Source organism: Budorcas taxicolor, chromosome 2, assembly GCF_023091745.1.
Source record: "Budorcas taxicolor isolate Tak-1 chromosome 2, Takin1.1, whole genome shotgun sequence".
NCBI lineage: Eukaryota > Metazoa > Chordata > Mammalia > Artiodactyla > Bovidae > Budorcas > Budorcas taxicolor.
The window spans coordinates 41,098,267-41,112,455 of record NC_068911.1 but is presented as its reverse complement, the minus strand read 5'-3'; the positions used below and the strand labels follow the sequence as shown (position 1 = coordinate 41,112,455).

Below are 14,189 nucleotides of genomic sequence, written 5' to 3'. Positions count from 1 at the left end.
AGCCCCTCGGCCAATGGGCGCGAGCGAGAGTGTTAAAGGGCCAAGGCCTGTTTAGGAAGAGACGCGTCGGGGCGCTTACTCTGGAGGGTCGACCCGGGCTGCCCCGGGCGGGCTGCACGCCTCGTGGGGCCATCAAGCTGGCAGCTCTCTGGGGCTGGGAGGGCTACTTCGTGCGAGCAGTTTGCTGGCTGGCGCGGAGAGGGTTAAGGCGGCCGCGGGCCCGCCCCTCTCCGTGCGCGTGCGCACCGGGCGGGCTGCGGGCCTGGCGGCGTCCCAGGTCGCTGGGCTCCCGACCCCGCTGCTACGCGGAGAGTCCCGGGCGGCCCGGCGGCGGGGTTGGAGGAAGGGTGCACAGGTGCTGCACGGTCTGGCGGCTTGCCGTGGGCACCCGTAGGGCGGAGGTGGCTTCGCGAGCAGGGCAGTTGCGAGGATGGGTTCTTGCAGTTACCGCTCATGGCGTGAGGGGTGATCCTGCAGGCGCAGATTCTGTGCCGGCGGAATTGTACCAGGAGGACAAGGCAGCGGGTAGTGCAGCCAGAACGAGCGGGCTGCAGAGGCAGGGTGGAAGACAGCGTGCAGAAGGGAACGCGCCTCCGAGGCGCTGACCCTGCCGCTGAGGCCTGCAGTAGAAGGGCATGTCCGGCAGAAGGAACAAATGGTGAGAAGGCTCCTTGGAAGAAACCGGGGCTAGGAAGGTGGAGTCTAGCGTTTGGAGGAACAGAGAACCTGTGCAACATACGGCGCCAAGGCTTCATCCTGCACTGTCAGAGCTTTCTGGCAAAGGCAGGAAGCTGAGAGTTAGAGGCCCAGGACCAGGCAGGAGGCTGTCGGAGTAAAACCCGGCGCTGAGGGGGCCGGGGCTTGCGGATGTGTTTACCGCTGTGTCCCTCCCCTCTCCGAGCAGCGCCTGGCAGGCAGTCAACGTTTCGTGACTGTTAGTGGGGGGAGCGGAGAAGGCAATGGCACCCCACTCCAGTACTCTTGCCTGGAAAATCCCATGGACGGAGGAGCCTGGTGGGCTGCAGTCCATGGGGTCGCTAAGAGTCAGACATGACTGTGCGACTTCACTTTCACTTTTCTCTTTCATGCATTGGAGAAGGAAATGGCAACCCACTCCAGTGTTCTTGCCTGGAGAATCCCAGGGATGGGGGAGCCTCGTGGGCTGCCGTCTATGGGGCTGCACAGAATCGGACATGACTGAAGCGACTTAGCAGCAGCAGCAGTGGGGGGAGAGAAGGTGCGCTCCCACTCTTGATGGGCATGTGAACAGGTAGGTCCCACAAGGAAGAGAAGGGAACAGATTCAAGGCCCTCGTGGGGGAAGGAACCAGTGTAGCTTGGAGATGGATCAAATATCAGGGGAAAAGACAAGACAGACCAACATGGGGCTTGGTGGCTCCGGATGGATGGATTGATCTGTGATTGAAATCGAGTCATTGCTTTTTTCTCCATGTAGTTTTCCCAGCCAGTGGATGGTGGCCCCTTCCCTTAATCCAGTTCCTCTGGCCCTGTCCAAGGTGTCAAGTGTGCCCCTAAAACTAGCCTGGGCCGAGGGGCATCTGAGGAGTTGAGGATGGAAGACAGTTCCGGGGGTGGGTGGGTGGGCAGCCTGCCTTTTGTGTCCTCTGCCTTGGCACCAGCATCCCTGGGTGGTGGGGGTTGGCGGTCAGTCCGGGTCCCTGTTCCCCTCTGCATTTAGGTTTGGGGAGGGGGGTCTGGGAAGGCTTGGAATCCAGAGCCTTTGCCCAGGGACACAGTGACACCCAAAGTGGGGACAGGGCAAGCCAGTGATCACCATGGTGGAAGGAGGGTGGAGACACAGCCATCTGGAATCTGGGTTTTTGTTGTTGTTGTTAATGCTCTAGAGTAATAGAATTCGGCATGCAAGTAAATTTTTTTTAACACATTTTATATTAAATGTAAAAGCATGACTCACTTACGAATTTAATCCAATTTGTTTCTAAATATTGTTGATTTCATTATCAAGTGTGTTATCAGCTGTTGAGCTTTAAAATTTTGAGCATCTTGGCTTTTGCCATTTTGAGACTCAGCAGGATGTGTTCGGAAGGAACATGAGAAAATAAAACTCTGGAGGTCCCCCAACCCCAGCCTTCCAGGAGTCCTGGGTTCCTTTCCACCCAGCCCCCGGTGCCAACTTGCTGAGGCCGCGGAGATTGAAGGCCTGGGAGCTGTGGCCTTTGGGGACCTCAGGAGGTGGTTGGTGTAGGTTTGATGGATGGGGTGGGCAGGGCTTCCCTGGTCAGGGCCCTGGGCAGCTAGCCCCAGGCCTGGAGCTCCAGACCATAGGCATCCTGTGGCCCTGGCCAGTATCCTGAGCCCCTCTCCCTTAACCCCCGGGGTCAAGGCCCACCTGCTGATAACGTAGGGCTGCACTCACTTTGAGGAGCATGCCCCCATCAAGGCATACTGTCCCCCTCCCTTTATCTGCTATGAGTCTGGCGGCCTCTGCAGTGTCTGCCCTTCCAGGCTGGTACCCTGCACACTGAAAGGGCCAGGGAGTGCCTGGGCTGTGTTGGAGGTCACAAGGGCCACACAGGAGCTTTGAGCAGGCATTTGCATCCACTTGTAAAGCACGTCAAGGAAGCATGTTTGCCCACTGCTGACAGACTCTGTGCCAAGGGCAGGCATGGTCCAGCCAAGCAGAAGAAAGAGGTTTGGGTGGGGTCAGGGCAGTTGTATCGGTGACCCTGGGAGAGGCATCAGAGGAGGGGGTGGGTCAAGGGGGACTAACTCCTGTCTGTAGGGGTGAATGCCTGCAACCCCCAAAGGAGCCTTGGAGGGGGAGGTGCCGGCCTATCCGTCTCGGGAGCCAGGCTGGATCTGAAAGAGCCAGCCAGCTGTGAGGGTCTGTAGTTGTGGGGAGGTCTCCCTGGTTCTGTGTTTCCATGGTATGGGGGTTTCAGATCCTGAGCACCCCCGACCGCGAGAGACAGACTGCCCAAAGGATGGGCTGCGGGGCCGGGGGCCGCTGAGTGATGGGCTTGGGGGCTTGTGCTGCTTTTCATGCCTGGAACCCCATGTCCATTTCTGCCCCAGGGAGGTCAGGTGCACCAGGTATCACTATATCTGAGCTGCCTACCCTGGGGCAGGGCACAGGGACGGCACGGCCAGAGAAGGGGGCAGGTGTGCCCCATCACTGGGTGAGCCGCTGTGGCTCCAGGCCTGCTCTGGCCATCTGCAGCCAGTGGACTTGGGGTTTCTCCGACCTTGGAGGCCTCTCATGCTGGCACCCGTGGGGTGTGGGCTGGGCCCCAGGAGTGGGGCCTGGGGAGCCCTGTGTGTTGAGGAAGAAAGGCAGGGCCCCCGCTCCCCAGACCCGACCCCAGCTTCAGTGCCGCCGGCTTGGAGCCCAGGCCATGTGTGCCCGTCAGGCGCGATGGGACTCTGGGCCCGGTGCTGTGCTGCCTCCTGGCTGTCTTTCCTGCGGGGATCTGCCATCCTGATGTCTCTCCTTGGGCAGCCTCCTGGCCCACCTTTACTCTGAACCCTCCTTTGGGTGCCCTGCCCTCTCCTGGGGAAGGGAGAGGGACTTCAGGAGCTTGGGGTCAGGCCTGAGCTAGGGTTCAGGGAATGGGGCGTTGTGTCTGCAGAGTGGACACTGTATACTTGGCCTGCTGGCTTCAGCTGCGGAGTCAGGTGAACAACCTAACCCTGACCTTGGTGTTGGGGGTACCTCGTGGCGCCCCTGTGGGTCTTCTCCTTGATGCAGAAATGGGTGGAGTTTAGCCTCTCTCAAGCCAGGATGGGCCTTCTGCAGGTGCAGCTTGGACCCCTAGCCCGGGCAGCGGGGTGTTGATGAGGGTGGGTGGCACTCACCTTCACACTGACCAATCTGTGTGGGTGTGGGGGTCCCGGGGGCCTTGCTAGCTCATGCCATGAGCATTGCGCTGGTCCCCAGAGGTGAACTGAACAGCAGCTGGTGTGGGGTGTCCCTCAGATGGAGCCGCAGGAGTTGACTGCCGCAGCTGGCAGTCTAGTTGTGGTCTGGACTTCTGGAACCCTCCACCCCCATCCCCCACCCCCCGCCGTGTTCCCAGGCTCTGGCCCCACAAAGGTCAAGTCTGAGTGCCCTGGGCCCTTAGGACGCCACCACCTCTTTGTTCGAGGACCGGACTGAGTTCAGCTGGGCTGGGGGTGAGTCCAGCCCAGGCAGGCAGGGGTGGCCCCTCCTCCACCTGCCTGTGTGGTGGTTCCCAGTCTCGGAGTGCCTGGGACCTGCCTTCCAGCCTTCCCCTAGAGGTGCTGACCTTGGCGCCCTCCCCCATTTTGCTGGGCTTTCTCTGCCTCAGTCTTTCTGCTGCTTTGTGAGTCTGGGCACAGGGGTCCCCCAAGGTCACCTGACTGGGGTTACCTTGGCTTCCTCTCAAGTGCCGGGCTAAAGATTTGGGGTTGGAATTTGTCCAGAAACTGTCCAGTTTGTTTTGCTTTTCTGAGCCCTTGCAGCCCCAGAGCTAGGGCCCTCTGGTAGGGGTGGGGTGGGGAAGTGGACCCTGGCGTTTGGCCACAGACCAGCAGAGTGTCCACACCCAGGTCTTCCTGGCTTGAGCCGGGGTCTCATCAGCCCAGGTAGACAGTGAAGTCATGGTGGGGGGGGTCACTTCCTCTATGAGGGAGCCTGCCCAGCACTGTCACTGTGGAGACTGTGGTTGTCTCCTGGTATTGGGGGTTCTAAATAAAAGACTGTGTCTCCCAGCTTCCTACATCTGGTGTGGCCATGGACCTGCGCTCTAGACGATGACAGGGACAAAGAGCATGTAACAGTCAGGAGCTCTGCCCTTCTGCTCGGCCCCCTGCTTCCTGCTCACTCATCCCAGATTTCGGTGGCACGTTGGACCCTGGAAAGTGACCTTGAGGAGGGAGGCTTATACCTTGCTGGAGCAGGCAGGGGAGTCTGGCTCCCTGAGACCTTGACCACCGGTGACGGAACACCTGCCTTCTCTGAACTTTGTACTCAGCAGAGAAATAAACTCTTGTTCTTCGTAAACCCCTGTGGTGTGGTTTTCTGGTGTGTGCAGCAGGCCCAGTGCAGTCTCATTCTACAGGGGCTGCTCTGGTGACCGTCTGCCTGGCAGCCCTTGCCCATGGTGAAGGCAGAGGAGGGGCTCGGCCTCAGGCCCACTCGCCGACCCCAGGCACGATCGCCCCCCCTTCCTTCCTGAGGGCCCTCGGTTCTGGGTGCGGCCGTCAGGCTGAAGGACGGCCCCTGTGTCCACTGACGGTCTCAGCTGAGCCACACTGTGGGTAGGACGCTTCCACAGCCCTGGCTGTCAGCCCTGTGGCGATTTCTAGCCCGTGGGAGCTGAGACCAGGCTGTGCAGGGAAGGAAGGCATGACCTCGGCCCTGGCGGATGTGGCAGCCGTTTGGGGTCAGTGTCTCTAGGACTGTCTGGACTGGGAGGTATGAATAGAGTGGACAATGCTGGGGGTGGGGGTGGGGGGAACAGGCTGACCCTCCTGTTAGGGAGCCTGCGGGTCCTGCCCCCAACCCTGGGCTTGGAGCTGCCACAGCTCAAAGCAAACCACCAAGGCTGCGGTGGGGGCTTCTGAGGCCCTAATCCTGGTTCTTCGAGGACACGTGGCTCCAATGCTGGTTTCCCAGCAGCCTCGCAGATTGACCCGGGGGTGCCACGTGGACCCTAACAGTGGCACCCATCTGTGGCTCTTGGGGTGTCTCCTAAGCGACTCCCCTACAGTTGCCAGAGCTCTGTGCAGCGTGGTTTATCTCCCACCTGCCGTGTGCCTCCCCTCTGGTCCCCGCTGCTGCAGCTAGGCTGTGCCTACACCTAGGATGTGCCTACACCCTCCTTTCCACAACTGCTGACGGGGTTTCGGATCACCAGAGGCCCGCTTTCACCCTGCCAGTCTCCTCTGCGCGTCTCCACCTCATCTCCCATCAGCAAACTCACCTCTTCCCGGGCCTGTGCAGTCTGATCTCAGTGTATGTGCCTCACACACGCTGTCCTTCAGTCCTGAGCACCTTTCCTCACACCGTGTTTTGTGTGAGGGAAAAATGATGAATTTCTGAATTTTTAGTGTAGGGGTTAAGGTTAAAAACAAGGCCAGGATGCCCTGCTGGCCTCTGTCCTCTGCTTAGGACCGGCAAACCCAACCAGGCTGCAGCAGCCACACACCTGCAGACAAGCTGCAGCCCACCTCTCGGACGTTTGCTGCCGGGCAACGTTCAGGGCCACAACGACCCCTGTGTGTATTTTTTTATAACATGTAACTAAATGAGAATGTTTTGAAGATCCTTAAAGGGAGTGACAGCTACTGGAAATTATTTTCAGCATTCATAAACTTTGAGAGACTAATAAAAATGCAAAGTTGAAACTGTACCAGATGAAACAAAACCAAATCTTTTCTAAACCCATGAATTCTAATGGACTGTAAAAGGCTCAGAGATTCAAATCACAGGAATTTAGAAAGCTGTAAGAAATAAGGATGCACCCACCAAAAAGGAGCTGACGCTGAAGAAGACACTTCTGGAAAATGGTATTGAGGCTACGAGCAGCCCTGGAGCCAGAGGCCCCTGGCTCACCCAGATCCGCACCCTCCTCCACAAACCCTGCCTTCCTCATTCCTCACCCTGGATGGAGGGTCTGTCGAGTGGCCATTTATCCATCCAACCTGCTTTTGTACTTGTAGTTTAGGCTTCTTCCACAGGAGTGAGTTCTGTAAATTTACTGCAAATTGAGAAAAACGAGCTCTTGCTTTCGTTTTTTTTTTTTTTTTTTGCCATGCCTTGCAGCATGTGGGATCTTTGTTTCCCGACCAGGGATCAAACCTGAGCCCCCCTGCATTGGGAGTGTGGAGTCTTAACTGCTGGACCACCAGGATTCCCCCTGCTCTCATCCAGAACTTGATACAGGAGGCTTGTCTGGGGCTGGGTGGTGCTGGGCTGTGGGCCCATCTTGTGACTCACAGACCACGGTTGCCTTCCCTCCCAGCCTTTATTTCCCAGACAATCACTGCGCCTTAGGTGCGCCCTCCACGGACGGCCGCTGGGCCCCAGGTGGTCCCCGACTGGCTTCCCGGCCTGTGGCGTCCCCCTGGAAGACGCCGGTGGGATGACGCCGGGTGCAGGGCTGGCTCTGTCTGGTGCAGCGTCCACGCTCTCTGGAGAGGGGCTCCCAGGACACGCAGCCGTGTTGGGAGCCAAGACCTCAGCGCCTAATCCGGCCACGTGGCCCTTGGGGATGGCGACGGGCACCCCACTGTCCATACCCAGGCAGCCCATAAGCCGGCTGCCCCAGCCTGCTGGCCTCCCGCTTCACCAGGTGCGAACGTGGGGGTGTGGCTGTGCCCTCGGCCCAGACCTGCGGCCTGACTGCACAGACGATCGAGATTCTGGGGAGCAGGCTTGGGACCACCTGAGACGAAGGCCCACCTGGGCTGCTTCTCGGCTCGAGGGCAGCGACACACCCGGTGCATGCTGTGCCTTGATTCTCATCTCCATCGTAGAGAACAGCGATCAGAAGAGAGGTGCGGGGTGGGGTGGGCGTGGAGGGAGAGGACGCCCACCGAGCGCTTGGCTCCTCACGGACCCGCATCCTCGGTGGGTGGCTGCAGGTGGGCGAAGCTCAGGAAGACCTGCTCCAGTGAGGTCTGGCTCACGGAGTAGTCATCCACTCCGTACTTCTCTTTGGCTTTCTCCAGAACGCCAAACACCTGGGGGAGTGGAGAAGCCGCTGTCAGCCAGGCAGGGCCCGGCACCTCGGTGGGTCTGGGAGTCCTCTGGCCATAGTGGGTGGGAAGGGCACCAGAAATCCCACCCCTGCCTGGGGTGAGCGGGCCTGGGCGCTACTCCCACCCTGACTCTTCCCAGCTGTGGTCCCTCTGCAAGTTCCCTTTTTCATCCAATTTTTTCCCCCATCTCAGATATTTTGGCTATAAACACCCCAAACCTAGTAAGTATTGGGGTGAGTGTTAGAGCAGAAACTGAAAGTGATTGTTCCTTGGAAAGAGCTGACTGGAGAAGGAGTGACTGCTGGGGGCCTGCTGGGGCCCAAGCTCACCTTCGCCCAGCTGAGGTCATCGCCGGGCAAGTGGTAATGGACCATCCCTTGGTGCTCATCCTCCAGGACGCTGCCTGCACAAAGCAGAGACCATGTCCCCCTGAGGGCCAGGCTGGACGGCCGGGGGAGGGTGGCGTTGGCCCCGGAATCGTGACTCCCGGCCCAGTGCTCAGGGATGCACAGACGCATGGCGCCCTCTGCGGCACATACCTGGGAAGGTCAGGCCCACGAACGCCTTGAACTCCTCCAGGGCCTCCTGCTGCCCGTCACTCCGGATCTTGGCCCGCAGGGAGTAGCCACTGCCAAACTTGCTCTTGAGGTGCTGTGGGCTGCCCAGGCACTTGAACTGACCCTGCACCATGATGGCCAGCCGGGTGCACAGGGCTTCACACTCCTCCATGCTGGGCAGAGGGGGCAGAGCCTGATATAGCAGCGGGGAATGCTGATGCCCGCCCTCCACGCCAAAACCATGCACCTGGGAAAGTGCTGACGCCCAGATCAAGCTGTTCCTGATTTCCATGCTCAGGGTGTGGCCCACTCGCCTCACAGACTCTTCACCAGAGGCTGACAGATCTTCTGTCCACCCAGCCCCTCCCGGCCCACCTGGCCCACAGCCCCCGTCCTGGCTGAACCTGTGGGAGGTGATGACGATGGCCTTGCCAGACTCTCGGGCCCGTGCCACAGTGTCCCAGAGCAGACGCCGGGCCACAGGGTCCATGCCAGTGGATGGCTCGTCCAGGAAGATGACCGCGGGCTCTCCCAGCAGGGCAATGCCGGTGCTGAGCTTGCGCTTGTTGCCACCGCTAAGGCCGAAGGGACGTGGGGGAAGGCGAGGCTGACAGTTAGTGTGGGGTCCCAGGTCCCAGCAGAGGACGGAGCCCAGGGATGGCAGAGACCCCGGGAAGGAGAACAAGGTGAATGTGCCTGGAAGGCCCACCTCACAGAGCAGGAGGCCCTTAAGAGCTGTGCCTAGGGGGTCATCCTGCAACCCACAGAGAGCGGTACCACTGCCTGTCTTCACCCAAGGGGGCCTGACTGGCGGCCTGGCAGTGCCTCCAGTGGGGAGTACTTGCAGGGTAGCCCTTCTCATCTAGCAGTGCCTGGGCCTTGCTGCCATATCCCTGTGGATCATGGAACAACGGGTGGGAGTCCCTGACCCATGTGCCCCCTGCTCTATGGTAAGGGATACCCCAACCCCACCCTGGGAAGATCTGGGGTCACTGGGACTGAGGCACACCTGTACGTCCTGACCAGCTTGTTGGCATGTGGCTCCAGGAGCAGACCCCGCAGCGTGTTCTCCACACACGCGCCGATGTGGCGCTCAGGGATGCCCCGGAGCCGGGCAAACATGACCAGTGTCTCCCGGCCCGTCATGTGGTCCAGCAGGGCATCGAACTGGGGACAGTAGCCGATTCGCTGCCGCACCTGGGGTTGGAGCACAGCAGGGAGTTGGCAGGTCAGAAGCCTACTCTCAGGAGATCTCCCCAAGGTGGTCCCTCAGCTGGTGCACTGGCCCTGGTGGCTACCCTCCGCCAGAACTTGCCAAGGGGCACTTCGGTGGGGACACTAAGAGAGGTTTGCCTGGTTCAGTGAGGGCTGGGAGCACTAGGACCCAGACTACCCCCCAACCAGGGGTCAGAGACTGGCCAAAGCCTGGTCTACCCTGGGCAGCAAGGGGGCAGACGGCTACAGGAATACATTGATTGTACAAAGTGACCGTGTCTATGCAATGCTTTACAGCTGAGAGATATCCACTCTGTAGTTCATCAGATGTTTAACAAACACCTAACGTGTGCTGGGACCTTCCTTTTCTCCCTCTGTTAAGAGATGTTTGTTAGCGACACCTTTGGGGCGGGGTGTAGCCTAAGAAGACGGCATGAGAGCTGGTCTCAGGTGAGTGGACACGTTCAGCAAAGCCAGAACGCCGCATGGCTGGCCTCCAGCTCCAGCCACGTTCGGCAGCTGGTAGGCACAAGCATGCCTGGGTTCTGTGGATTCCAGAGATGGGATTTCTTTTTCTTTAACCTCTTCTGGGTTCTCAGGCTTCCAGGATCTGGTCTTAACTGGTTTGGAGACCTTCTTGGCTGTGACCGTGGCAGTTACTATCTCTTCCCTATTCTCTCCCTTCCAACTGGAGTGCAGACTAAACGTGTTTCAGGCTCCTCACCCTGGCCTGCGTTTCCTGGACCACATTTATAGATCTCTCTTCCTTGCATGCCTTTTTAATCTTGTTGATTTCTCTGAACACAGGAAACACAGCTGTTTTATAATCTGGGTCTGGTAACTGCAAATCCAAAGTGGTGGGCCTGACCCCCTACAGAGCCCTGGTGTCTGTGGGCTCCAGCCACAGCATGGGGTCTTCTCTGTCTGCTTTGCTTGTGTGCTGTTCAGGCCTTGAAGTACTATGTGAGGGGTTCTCGGAGGTCCAGGATGAAAGCCTTCCTGCAGAGCGGGTGCTCTGCGTGCTGCGGTCGGGGCATGGCTGACTGGGAGCCCCTGATGCCGGTTCAGTACATGCTGTCACTCCCAGGCACAGGCCCTTCTCTGCTCCTTCCGTTGCCATGCTCAGCACACGCGGAACTGTCCACAGTCCCCGGGAGCAGGATGGCCTGCTTCATGCTAACCCAGAGGGGTGGCTCTTCGTTTCTGCTCCCTACACACAATAAGGTCCTTAACACACGCCCAAGTCTCAGGGGCCAGAGTGGCCTCTGTGCAGGGGTGGCTCCTGCTTGCAGACTCCAGCTGGGGGTCGCCACTAAGCCTCTCACTCTTCCATGATCTCAACCACGCGGTTTAAGGTTAACCTTTCATCCAGCTTTTGGTTCCTGGTTTGAATGGCCCAGGGCACCACTGCCATCACTGTGTACACAGACTGGAGTCCTTTTGAGAGGGCAGTGTTCTGTGGGTGCTGCTCTGTGCCCAGGTCCAGAGATGTCACCAGTCCGGGGTTGGGGGGTACCCAGTCTCAGCCTGCCCGCCTGCCGCGCCTGGTCCCCTCCGGCCCCGGGCGCTCTGATATAGCCTCACCCCTCTCTCCATCACTTGCTTAGCTCTGGCCGTGGCCACTGCCTCGTCCTGCTGTCCCTGAGCCTCGAGCCAGAGGCCAGCCTCATCCCTGCCTCCCTGGCCGCACCCACCTTCCCGATGTCAGAGCTGATGCTGTAGCCCCCAACAAAGGCGTCCCCAGAGGTGATGGTTTCCTCCCCGGTCAGCATTTTGAAAGTCGTGGTTTTCCCGGCTCCGTTGAAGCCCAGCAAGCCGAAGCACTCCCCTTTCTGCACTGCGAGGGACACCTTGTCCACGGCGAGGAGCGGCGCCCGCTGCTCGTACACCTGCGCGTGCGCGGAGAACACAGCCATGAGGAGGCGGGGGCAGCTGGCCGGGGGCAGGGCCAGCCGGGGTGGGGCGGAGCAGAGCAGTCTGGGTGGAGCCATCCGGGGGCGGGGCTATCCAGGGCGGGCCGCCTCACCTTGGAGAGCTCCTTGATGATCAGAGGCGTGTCCAGCAGGGAGTCCAGGTTGGGGGACAGGATGCGGTTCCTTTCGTCCGTCACGTCCTGGTCTTCAGGTAGCGCCGCCGTCCGGGGGTACAATTCTGTCTAGTTGTTTGGAAAAGAGACCGCCGGGATGAGCTCCCTCGAGGGCTCCCAGGCCGCTCAGCCCAGTTCAGCCCCACGCGGGCCAACTCAGGTCTCTCACAAGGAGAGCTGGGCGGCCATCAGGGCTGACACTGGCCCCGAGGAGACACACACCCCTTTCCTTAGAAAAGCCTAGTGTCTTCGCCCCATCAGTCCTGGGGCCACCTGCCCTGCAAGTGCTGTCTTGGCAGGTTTTGTTTGGGGAGGAAACGTATGTGACAAACACGAGGGCGCCAGGGTCCCCAGGTCTCCGGGGAGACTGAGATCCCCAAGGCCCCAGGCTCCCTCGACCCATGGCTTCAGAGAGCCCCAGGGGACGCTGTGAGCGCTGCCGGTGGACTCCCTGCGCAGTGGCCCCAAGGAAGGCTGACCTCAGTGGCAGGGTGCCCCCCTGCAGAGCCCGACAGGCCACTCACCAGTGCCCGCCTCCTCTGGAAGGCACACAGGCAGGTCTTCAGCCTCCACAGCAGGTCTGCCTCCACGAGGAAGAGCAGGGTGAGGTAGGCAAACCCTGAGGCAGCCATGGAGGTCACGAACCTGCCGACCCCGGGGGTGCTCCACGCGTAGAAGTTCTCTTGGTACTGGATGTCTGTGCAACACAGGACAGGGTGCTGCACCCGTGGCCTGGAGCGCCCCTCCCTTCTGGGGGTCCCAGCCCCTCCAGCCCTCTCTCTGTGACTCTGAAGTGCCTGTGTACAACCCCTGGGTGAAGGCTGCACAGGTGGGGCCCACTGGGCCTCTAAGGGCGTGTCACAGCCACATGGGGACACAAGCACTGCCTGCGTTTTGGTGGCTTCACCTTTGAGGTGGCCCTTGTGGTTGCAAGGGGTTCAGCTGTCCGGAGTAAGGCCTGGACACTCACTGTATTTCCGGCAGTAGTGGGCCGCCACGTCGGAGGAGGTGCAGTACCGTCTGGTCTCGTAGTTCTCGTAGAAGTTGCTCACCGCCATCCCCAAGCAGTGGTTGGGAAGCACCAGGAACACGCGGTCCAGGGTTCTGGAAAGTTCTTCTAACTTGACCGCTGTGGGGAGGAAGCACAGGCCAGTCAGCGTGGGAAGACACACTGCACCTGCATGGGCGGTGCAGGAAGAGCTGGTGTCCGGAGTTCCCCATGCAGCCCAGCTGCGCCTCCCCAGCGATCCGGCACCGGGCCTGCTCTCCTGCTGGTGCGGGTGCCGTGGGGCAGGGTCGCTGGGCACAGCGGCTGCAGCACGGCTGGCCAGGGTGCCAGATGGTTGAGCGGCTCTGCGGGTCACGGAGTGGGTGAGGGGGTGGGCTCGTGGCGCCCACCTGGGATGCGCATGATGGTGACAACCAGGAAGGTGGCGATGCCCGACAGGATGTTGAATATGGTCAGCCGCGTGTAGGCGGTGGCTGCCCCGGAGAAAAAGAAGCTCATCAGGTACATGAGGGGGATGATGGCCCAGCCGTAGAGCGTGAGCAGCAGCAGGGCGTCAGCCACGTGCCCGTCCCGCGTGAAGGCGTGCACGTCGAAGGCCTTGAATACCACCTGCAGCGGCACAGACAGGGTGCGTGAGTCCTGGCCCAGCAGCCCCCAGGCCCCACCTCCCAAAGGAGCGGGGCGTGAAGAGTGGAGGGGTGGGGCGCGAAGACGGGAGGTGGGGCACAAAGAAGGGAGGGGTTGGGGCGTGAAGACAGGAGGGGGCGGGGCTTAAGAAGGCCGGGGTCCGGGGGGTGAAGCCAGGATCGGGTGGGGGGCGCGAAGACAGGTGGGGGCGGGGCTGAAGAAGGGCGGGGCTGCCAGGGCCTTCCCACCCTCCTCCGGCAGCAGGGGTGGAGCCGCCAGCACCTGCTGGGAGCCCAGAGTGATTCTGCAGGCTCCCCCCAACCCCACACGCGCGGGGAAAGGCCCCAGCGCCACGCAGCTCACCAGCAGCAGCAGACTGGGGACGAGGAAGGATAGGAGGTCCCACAGCAGAGCCGAGAGCCAGAAAGTAGCCACGTGGACACCGCTCACGAACTGCACATGCTTGGCCTGGACGGCCCTCTCGCTGACTGCTAGGATGGAGAATGTGCTGGCCAGGAATGCCATGGCGAACAGCAAGTTGAGGGCGATGTCGAATCCTTTCCGGCCCCTGTGGTGGGAAGCGGGGAGGGCACAAGACAGGTCAGGGATAGAGCACAGCACATCCCGGCAGCTGGGCCATCCAGTGCTGGCTCACTACTGTCCAAAGCAGGTGATGCAGTGACTCAGCCACTAAAGAGGGTTAAGGAAGAATCCAGAGCCTCAGGGGGGTCTGCACCAGGAAAACTGCATCCCCCTACCCTGCCCAGGAACAGCTCCCCTTCCGGGCATCCGGTCCGCAGTGATGGCACTGCCGCCCTCCCAGGGACCTTCCATCTGTTCCCTGTGTGCCTACTCCCCACAGACACTCAGGTGTGTATCTGACACTTCCACCCGGCTCTGTGGCGGCCCAGGTCAGACCCGCTATTGGGCATGGCATCAGGGTAGTGGCAGTCTCCCCACTCTCGTTCTCGAGTGGGCAAGACCTTCAA

The 14,189-nt window shown here is 60.4% G+C and overlaps 1 protein-coding gene across 1 annotated transcript in view; it reads right to left on the bottom strand.

Annotated features, from left to right (window-relative positions):
- Positions 1-6,537: 6,537 nt before the first annotated feature.
- ABCA3 (ATP binding cassette subfamily A member 3) overlaps positions 6,538-14,189 on the bottom strand; it is a 33,767-nt gene continuing 26,115 nt past the window's right edge. The window contains exons 23-33 of the mRNA XM_052653999.1: positions 13,564-13,768; positions 12,963-13,182; positions 12,535-12,693; positions 12,089-12,261; positions 11,505-11,633; positions 11,173-11,367; positions 9,273-9,460; positions 8,668-8,838; positions 8,246-8,436; positions 8,036-8,109; positions 6,538-7,688 (exon numbers count right to left, since the gene is read on the bottom strand). Coding sequence (XP_052509959.1) covers positions 7,557-7,688; positions 8,036-8,109; positions 8,246-8,436; positions 8,668-8,838; positions 9,273-9,460; positions 11,173-11,367; positions 11,505-11,633; positions 12,089-12,261; positions 12,535-12,693; positions 12,963-13,182; positions 13,564-13,768 — 1,837 coding nt within the window. The 3' untranslated portion in view covers positions 6,538-7,556. The remainder of the gene's footprint in view (positions 7,689-8,035; positions 8,110-8,245; positions 8,437-8,667; positions 8,839-9,272; positions 9,461-11,172; positions 11,368-11,504; positions 11,634-12,088; positions 12,262-12,534; positions 12,694-12,962; positions 13,183-13,563; positions 13,769-14,189) is intronic.